This window comes from Microtus pennsylvanicus, chromosome 10 (assembly GCF_037038515.1).
Source record: "Microtus pennsylvanicus isolate mMicPen1 chromosome 10, mMicPen1.hap1, whole genome shotgun sequence".
NCBI classification, from domain to species: domain Eukaryota; kingdom Metazoa; phylum Chordata; class Mammalia; order Rodentia; family Cricetidae; genus Microtus; species Microtus pennsylvanicus.
This window is the reverse complement of record NC_134588.1, coordinates 35,080,283-35,090,061: the sequence shown is the minus strand read 5'-3', so window position 1 is coordinate 35,090,061 and position 9,779 is coordinate 35,080,283. Positions and strand designations below refer to the sequence as shown.

The 9,779-nt window shown below is 36.0% G+C and overlaps 1 protein-coding gene across 1 annotated transcript in view; it reads left to right on the top strand.

The window, feature by feature from the left end:
- The first annotated feature begins 7,739 nt into the window (after positions 1 to 7,739).
- LOC142858638 (complement factor H-like) overlaps positions 7,740 to 9,779 on the top strand; it is a 64,336-nt gene continuing 62,296 nt past the window's right edge. Inside the window, exon 1 of the mRNA XM_075988158.1 lies at positions 7,740 to 7,874. Coding sequence (XP_075844273.1) covers positions 7,817 to 7,874 — 58 coding nt within the window. The 5' untranslated portion in view covers positions 7,740 to 7,816. The remainder of the gene's footprint in view (positions 7,875 to 9,779) is intronic.

Here is a 9,779-nt window from a genome sequence, read left to right as displayed (position 1 = left end):
CACTGGACTGAGCTCCAAAGGTTCAAATGAGGAGCAGAAGGAGGGAGAACATGAGCAAGGAAGTCAGGACTGTGAGGGGTACACTCACCCACTGAGATGGTGGGGCTGATCTAATGGGAGCTCACCAAGGTCAGCTGGCTTGGGACTGATGGAGCATGTGATCAAACCAAGGTGGCTGACAACGAGGGCTGACTGAGAAGCCAAGTACAATGGCACTGGGTTTCAATCCTACTGCATGTACTGGCTTTGTGGGAGCCTAGTCTGTTTGGATGCTCACCTTCCTAGACCTGGATGGAGCAGGGAGGACCTTGGACTTCCCACAGGGCAAGGAACCCTGACTGCTCTTTGGACTGGAGAGGGAGGGGGAGGAGTTGGGGGAGGGTAATGGGAGGAGGGGAGGAGGTGGAAATTTTTAATGAAAAAAATTTCAAAAAGACAAGGGCTAACAGAATGGATATGAAAACAGGATCCATCCTTTTGCAACATACCAAAACATTCCTCAACTTTCAAGACAGACATTATCTCAAGAGTAAAGGGTTGGGAAATGATTTTCCAATCAAATGGTCCTAAGAAACAAACTGACATAGCTATCTTAATATCTAACAACATAAACTTATAACTAAAATTAATCAAAGAGTTGAAGTTCATATTTATCACTGGACTGTAAAGATTTTGAATTTAAAAGCATTAGGAAGCAAAATATTTTAAACTTACAAGGCCATACTTATTATTCTAAGAAAATATTTAGACAGTGGATATCCCCAGAGAGACCAGACCACCTAAGCAAGAAGCAGTGGCTGGACACAGGCCTAGTTGGTATAGACAAAGGAGGGGGAAACTTCCCAGAGGTAAATTAATTGGACTGTCGGTATAAAGATGGTAAAGAATAGATGTTTCAAATAGGAAATGTTTTCAGTTCCTTAAGGAAACTGAGAGAGATATTAGATGAATGTGTCAGTTAAGAACGAAGAAACTATGTTTTTGGATACCTGAAATGATCAGCCTGTTTGGTCTTGAAAGCTATGAACTCAACCCAGGCAACAGAGGAAACAGAGCCTTGACATCAGAAGGCAGAGCAGTAACTTTTCCCTGGAGCACAATAAATGCCCTGATGGCAAATTACACTAAAATGCTATAAAATTGTGTCAATATTTCCTTCACATACATACAATTTGGAATAAAATTTGCCTTCTGAACTTCTAGTTTTTCCCATAACAAGTTTTCCCTGAAAGGACTGCTTCATATGTATGGAAGAGAAACTAGCCAGAATTCATTTCTATTAGGCCATGTGATGCAAAAATATTCTTTATTCTCTCATTGAGATTTTTAATCTCTTTTTTATATTTTGAGATTATAATTAAATAAATCCCCCCTTTTTTTCATCCTACAAACCCATATACCTCTCACTACTAACTTTCAACTCATTCCCACTTTATTTATTAATGAATGTTAATAGTACTATATATAAATATATGCATTTATGGTATTTATTTATGCATGCTCCAAATATGTACAAACTGTTCAGTGTGTATAGTGTTAATTGTATGTATACTTTCTGGGCTGAACATTTGGTGGAATTGGTAAACAATTGGTATGCTTTTTTGGGGGGAAGATTATTTCTCATGCTATCAATATTTCTTGGTTGATTTTAGTTCCTTGTAATATTATTATGTTGAATACTCAAGGGCTTCTCTCAGTCCATCGTTGCAAACCCTCTTCAACTCATTCTTAGGCATGCATATCAGTGTGACTTTATAGATGTTTCTTTTGTCATTACTAGGAGACAATCTCAAAGCAAAACCCCTGATCCTCCAGTTCTTACAATCTTTCAATGCCCTCTTCAGCACTAATTATTAAGTTTTAGGTGTAGGATTTGTACAGTAGATGTAGTTTGGAGTCCACAATTCTTCATATTGACTCATGGTGGTTTTCTGTAATGGCCTCTGTCTGGTACAAAGAGACTTTTACTGCTTTCCACAATATTGACTTTTCTTATTCCTGCTATCTCCTAATCTTGTGGAAGATATATGTTCTTTATTTCATTGTCTTCTTATTGTCATTTCCACTTAATTTTTTTAAATTTATGATTATAATTTTTATTTTCTCCTCAGAGTAAAAAAGCCTATTACCTTACCTTAAAATAATTTTTATAATAGCAATCAAATAAATAAAGCCTATATAAAAGCTTTATTGGGTAGATGATCATACTTTAATATATGATATAATATTATATCATCATATAAAAAGTAATTTGATTACTGCTAGTAATCCATTTTCCAAGCTTTAGTCATATTAAAATCCTACTTATTTATAATAAACATAATATTGACGTTAATATTCCTATTTTACATATGAGTGGGTCAACCGGAAGACATTTGATTATGTAATAGAAACTTTTCTATCAGGTAGCATAAGGGAATAAAATTCTACTTGCAAAGTGTTTCTCAAAAATTATTTAAAAGTATATTACAATATTTATTCTCTAACAATACTAGTAGACGATAGATCCATGTTATAGTTTCAGTAAAGAACAAGGGAAATTGTTAGTCTGTTGTAAGCTTATTAGTGGTACAGAAAGTTTTATTTTGGGGAGTAAAACAATTAACTAGAAATTGATTTATATGCCAAAGTGTTGGAGAGTCTTTTATAATATTTGCAACTCTTCTTTAATTGTTCATAGATTAATTTGACATTTCATAAAGGCTAAAATGTTGGAATTTCATGTACTGAGAAATGGTCAAACAAGTGAATAAAAAGGCCAATTGCACTTTTCTCCTTTTTGTCTTTAGTCCTGTCATAGCAGTTGTCCAAATCAGATTTATTGTAATGATTTATTATGGGAAACATCAGAGTATAGAAAGTTACTTTATATTCTGGTATCTGAAAATAGTTATATCATCTGATTTTCAAAGACCATTAACTGTGGTGAAAGTCACCTATGTCAAGATATTTTTTATATTGAGATTTGTAATAAGGAATATGTTCTTAACAATGAGCAGTGGTATACTTTCTTTTTTTTTTGTTTTTTTCCATGTGCCAATTATATCTCAGTATAGAAATTTTGGAAAGAAAACAATAATGCTGAAAGTCAGCTGCAAAATATCCTGGAGGAATAATGACTCTTGTTATACCTATTCTACTGTCAATGTAGTCACACAGAATTGGTTCCAGGGGTATATGTAGTCAGACAGATTGTCTATCTAGTTTCACATTATTTTAAAGTTAAAATATTTGTTGACCTTAGTAACATAAAATGAAAGGATATTATTATTTTTGTTTTGCATGGAGCTGGATACAAAAAAAGGTAAACTTTAATTCAGATCAGGAAAAGGAAAGAAAGAAGAAAAAGAAAATGTTAAGTATTTATTTAACTGTGTATGTGTGTATATATATATATATATATATATATATATATATATATATATATCACAGCTTAAATACACCAGGAACAGTGATAAATACACAATAATAAATTCACGTGGCCACAGATGCTAAAAAGAATTACGAGATGCATGTGTGCATGACAAGGTATGAATAAATACACATCTATAAAATTCCACAATTCCCCATCTGTATCTATATCAAATTAAGGAGAAATTCAGACAAATGTTCCAATTCTAATTCACACATATATATTTATTCTGATCCTCCTCTTTGCTCTCTGAAATCATTTTCCAACAGTTAGATGTCAAGTCCTTAATTATTTGCTTAGTCCTCTCTACAGTCATAGTGTTTACATAACTATTGGTCTCACGTAATAACTTCGTGCTAAGGGGTGAGTGTGTACCTGACCGGCTGGCCAGACACTCTGGAAAAGGAGCACAGGTACCCTCCAATCCCCTAAACTTCCCGGCCATTCAGCGGAGGCTTCTTCCCAGCTACTGTCTTTATCTTCTTATTCCATCCCAGCTTCCCCCCAAGCACCTCTTTCCATCTGTGGGGTCATAGGATACCCCAACTCAGCCTACTTCGGGGCTGAGGGTCTGGAGACAAAGTGGTGAGTGCCACTGCTACAGAAGATTCTTTGTTCCACTAAGCCTGCACCCAACAAGACCGCCCTTTTGTCTGCAAGATCCCTGGCCAGCAAGTAGCCCTGCTCCTGTACCAGACGTTCCATCCTGAGGGGTAAGTGAGTGCCCGACCGGAAGGCTGGACACCCCAAGAATGGAACACAGGCACTCCCCAATCCCCTAAACTTCTTGGCCATTCAGCGGGGCATCTCTCTGGATGCCTTTCTCTATTTATCCCATCCCAGCTTGCCCCCAAGCAATTCTTTCCATATGCAGGGTCCTTAGCTCCACCACCACAGCCTACTTCAGGGTGAAGAGGATCTGAGAGACAACTCCAGTGCTGAGGGGACCTAAGAGAGGGCAGACCAAGAAAAACCCCAGCTAAACAGGTAGCCACAGCAAAGATCGGACCAAGCCGCTAAGACTCTTATAACAGCTTTTGAAGGAAGAGATGGGGAGGCACCAATGTAAAAATTCCTCCAACGATCTGAAAAGCAACATGATAACACCAGAATCTAGTGAACATACAACAGGAGGACTTGAACACCCTAATTCAGAAGAAGTAGAAGAAATAGACTTTAAACGTAACATTATAAAAGTGTAAAAGACCATTAAACAGGATGTGAAAAACTCCTTTAAAGAAATGGATGAGAAGACTAACTAAAGTTAGAAGAAATGAATAAATCCCTCAAAGATACCCAAGAAAAAGCAATCAAACAGGTAATGGAAACAGTTCAAGACTTTAAAACTGAAATGGAGGCAATGAAGAAAACACAAACTGAGAAATGGCAGGACATAGAAAATCTGAGTAAACAAACAGAAATTACAGAGACAAGAATAACCAACAGAATACAAGAGATAGAAGAAAGTATCTCAGACACTGAAGATACTATAGAGGAAACAAACACACTGATCAAAGAAAACAGCAAATCCAACAAATTCTTAACACAAAACATCCAGGAAATCTGGGACACCATGAAAAGACCAAACCTAAGAATAGTAGGGGTAGAAGGAGAAGAATTATAGCTCAAAGGTCCAGAAAATATATTCAACAAAATTATAGAAGAAAACTTTCCCAACCTAAAAAAGAATATTCCTGTGAAGGTACAAGAAGCATACAGAACACTGGACAGATTGGATAAAAAAGTCCCCTTACCATATAATAATGAAAACACAAAACACATAGAATAAAGAAAGAATATTAAGAGCTGCAAAGGAAAAAGGCCAAGTACATATAAAGGTAAACCATGAAAGCCAGAAGGTCTTGGATAGATGTGCTTCAGAAACTAAGAGACCAAGGATGCAAGCCCAGACTACTATACCCAGCCAAGCTATCTTTCGCCATCAATGGAGAAAACAAGATATTCCAGGATAATAACAAATTTAAACAATACATAGCCACAAACCCAGCTTTACAGAAAGTAATAGAAGGAAAATTACAACCCAAGGAACACAACAACACCCACAATAATTCAAACATCTAACAACCCTCCACCAGCACAACACAAAGAAGGGAAACACATAAACTCTACCACAAAAAAAGAAGTTAACAACCACTGGTCAAGAATATCACTTAATATCAATGGACTGAATTCACCTATAAAAAGGCACAGGTTAAGAGAATGGATGTGAAAACAAGATTCAACATTCTATTGTTTACAAAAATACACCTCAATGACAAAGACAGACATTTACTCAGAGTAAAGGTTTGGGAAAAGGTTTTTGAATCAAATGGACCTAAGAAACAAGCAGGTGTGGCTATACCAATGTCTAATAAAATTGACTTCAAACTAAAATCAATCAGAGGAGATGGAGATGGACATGTTATACTCAGAACAGGAACAATTCATCAAGGTGAATTCAATCCTGAATATCTAATCCCCTAACATAAAAACACCCACATATGTAAAAGAAACATTACTAGAACTCAAAGCACACATCAAACCCCACACTCTAATAGTAGGAGATTTCAATACTCCTCTTTCACCAGTGGGCAAGTCAACCAGACAGAAACCTAACAGAGAAATAAGAGAACTAATGGAGGTAATGAATCAAATGAACTTGACAGATATCTATAGAACATTCCACCCAAATAGGAAAGTCTATACCTTCTTCTCAGCATCTCATGGAACCTTCTCGAATATTGATCACATACTCGGTAACAAAGCAAACTTCCACAGATACAAAAAAATCTTAGTAACCACCTGTGTCTGATCAAATCACCATGGAATAAAGTTAGAATTTAACAACAATTCTACCCCCAGAAAGCCTACAAACTCATGGAAAATGAATAGTCAACTACTGAACCACCCCTGGGTCAGGTAAGAAATAAAGAAAAAAATTAAAGTCTTCCTTGAATTCAATGAAAATAAAGACACAATATACCCAAACCTATGGAACACTATGAAATCATTGCTAAGAAGAAAGTTTATAGCACTAAATACCCCCCAAAATCTTGCTGTTTAGAGCCACTAGGTTTTGGTGGTTCTGTGTTGCTCTTTGCTATTGTGTGTGTTCTTAAATTTTGTCTACTTATCTTTTCCTCCAATTGGTGTAGTTTGGTTTGTTTCTTCTGTGGTTCCTCCTCCAGGTGTCTGTGTGTCAAAGGTTCAGATGATTGCTCCTCAGGGTAGGATCAATGTCAAAATTCTGATCATGCCAGAAGTCAAGTTGTGCTTCCAGAGGTCCCTTTGCCTGAATGCTGCTTCCAGAGGTTGCTTGGGTCTGGCTGCTTCTCCTGGAGGTCACTTGGGCCTGCCAGGTGCTCTTGGACACTATTCGACCCTTACTTGAACGTTTCTAATTTGAATGTTTGAAAATTTTATACATGAATTTGAATAATTTCCACACATCTCTCTCCCCCTTCCAGTTCATCCTGTCTTTCCTGCCCCTCTCTAAATATTGACCTCTTCTTCTATAATCAACATCATATATGTATTTTAGTGTACACCAACAATCTACTGGCTCTAATTAATGCTGATATATATATATATATCTCTGTGTGTGTGTGTTTAGGGATGACCACTTTGGTGTGTGTGTGTGTGTGTGTGTGTGTGTGTGTGTTTAGGGATGACCACTTTGGTTTGTGTGTGTGTGTGTGTGTGTATGTATATTACAAAATTTGTTAAAATTAGTTTGTCCAATATTCAAATTGAATACTGCATAGAACAAAAATTAACAATCAAGAGCCATGCTGTGCAAAGTTATGTCTCAAATAAATTTCTGATAAAGGACTCTAACTAAACAAAGGAGTAAATTGCTTCTCCCCCACTTACATACACTAAGTACAGACAAATAGAGTCCATATTTTTGGAGACAGTGACATTGATTGGAAACTGGGAAAGCACAGCACTTAGAAATGAAGACAGAGGTTTCTTGACTGGTCCTTTGTGTTGGTCCTGAAAACCCTGCCTAACTGATGCTCCCCAAATGATTTTTTAAAGAGCCTTCATTGCTTTCAGTGTGTGGTTATAAAATCCAGAGGCGATCACCAGCCCCTGCTTTTCACATTCCGAGAAACCTGAACTTGTTTCCAGAGAAAACAAGCTGGCATTTACAAGAACAATCAGCAGGTCACAGGCAGGGTGCAATAAGGGCAAAGATCAAACGCCCACGCCACTAGATTTGTAGTCTATGTTTTTAGTTTACTTTGTAGAAGTTGCGGGGGGGGGGGATCATTTAGTGATCCCGATTTCCTAAGCCGACTTCAACATCACTTTGGGGCAAGACTTTCCTTGCAGCAACCACAGTTCTTAACAGAGGCTGGGTGGTGCTGTAATTCTCTGCATCCAAGAAAGATCCAAACCATGAGACTATCAGCAAAAATTATGTGCCTTATGTTATGGACTGTTTGTGTAGCACAAGGTAAGTTTTAAACAGATTGCCTTTCTACCTTCTGGCTGAGCCGCACTATAAAACATTTGCACATAGTATTTCTTATAGCAATCATTCAAATGAAGTTTAGAAAATGTAAAGGAATTACTGGTCTGCAACTTAATGGCCTTTGGTGGTAAGTTTAAAAGTTGCAAGTAGTTCATTTTGTTGCCATAATTGATGGTTTCTTCCAATCTAAAACAAACAGTGCTTGAAATATGTTTCTGCAATCCATGTTCAGTATTGTTATTTAGCTTGTAGTCATCATAAAATACCAACCCCTTCTCTGTATGGTTGTCCCTGAAATACTTCATGTAAGATTAGTGAGAAATATGTAAATATCTGTACTTAGTGACAGATTTTACAAATTTTTTAGTGAGTGGATTTATTTGAGACATAATTCTTTTTTTATGGCATTTCTTGATCATCCTTTGTCTTTTTTCTGCTTTGTGTTATCTTTTTTAAAGAAGTTTTTGTTGTTTTATCGAGTTGTATATTTTTCTCTGCTCCTCTCTCTTTCTAGCCTCTCCCCTACCATCCTCTGCCATGATCCCTTTTGTCCCAGTTTACTCAGGAGATCATGTCTTTTTCTACTTCCCATGTAGATTAGATCCATGTATGTCTCTCTTAGGGTCCTCTTTTTTATCTAACTTCTATGGTGTTGTGAATTGTAGGCTGATTTTTGTTTGCTTTATGTCTAAAAGCCATTTATGAGGGAGTACAAATTTATTTGTCTTTCTGGGTCTTGGTTGCCTTACTCAATATGATGTTTTCTAGATCTATCCATTTACCTGCAACTTTCAAGATGACACATCACTTACAACTGACATTGCCATGACTTTAAAATTTTGTACATAAGAATGGCATGTATGAGGTTAAAAAGGTTATAAAATTTGACACATAATTTCTGTTTTCCTTTGAGTGTGTATGGAACGTATACACTTGTAAAGTCTTTTTGTGGCCTGTATAGAGTGAGTGTGGGAGCTCTTCCCCCATGTCAATAACAGAAATTCCAACTCTATCATTGAGTTAAATTCCATCAAAAAGATTTGGTTTATCTAATGAAGGGATTCACTTTTCTAGTTCATAGGTAGCTAGTGATGTGTAAGTATTCAATTAGCTTATTTTTGTTATCTTGGATTTTAAAAAATACAGTCTTCTAACACCCTGCTTTGTCCATAAACTCACTGTAATCCTTCTGTGTCAGCCCCCATGTTCTGAGCTTACAGGTCCTAACAACTGCCAAACCTGACTTAGCACTTGCTATATCAGTGAATAACACAATGTGAATCATTTTCCCAGATGTTTTACTTAGCCCACTCTGCAATTTGAGCCTTTGCTGTGGCCTCTACTCACTGAAGAATATTAACACACAAGCTCTAACTGGACCCTTGCCTCTATAGAAAAAGAAAGACAGATATGGTTTCTCAGTTATATCTTTTAGTCAAATTCTAAAAATTTGTTTAAGAGTGATTAATATTTTTGAGTCACCTTTTTATATTTTGTAATATTATTCTTTGAATTTTGGCTTATAATTCTTATATTCGGATACCTTTTAGACTAAAGCATTCATTTTATATAAATGAAAATGTAAGAATTATTAAAATGAGATAATTATATTGGCTAAGATTTCTAAAGCAGTGTTGATATTATTAACTATGACTCAACCTTTTCTTTTGTCATAAGTCAATACTTTAGTGTTTTATTTTAATGTTCTATGTTCAAACTGCTTGATGAGATATTTTTGAAGGTATATATTACAAACAAAGATCTATCTTATTTTTAACTAATTCTCAAATCTTAAGAAATGATACAAATGAAATCAAGCTATTTTTATAAACACTAAGTGGAATTTAAATATTAAAAGGAAGTGCCCTCCAGTTTACAGGAAAATTT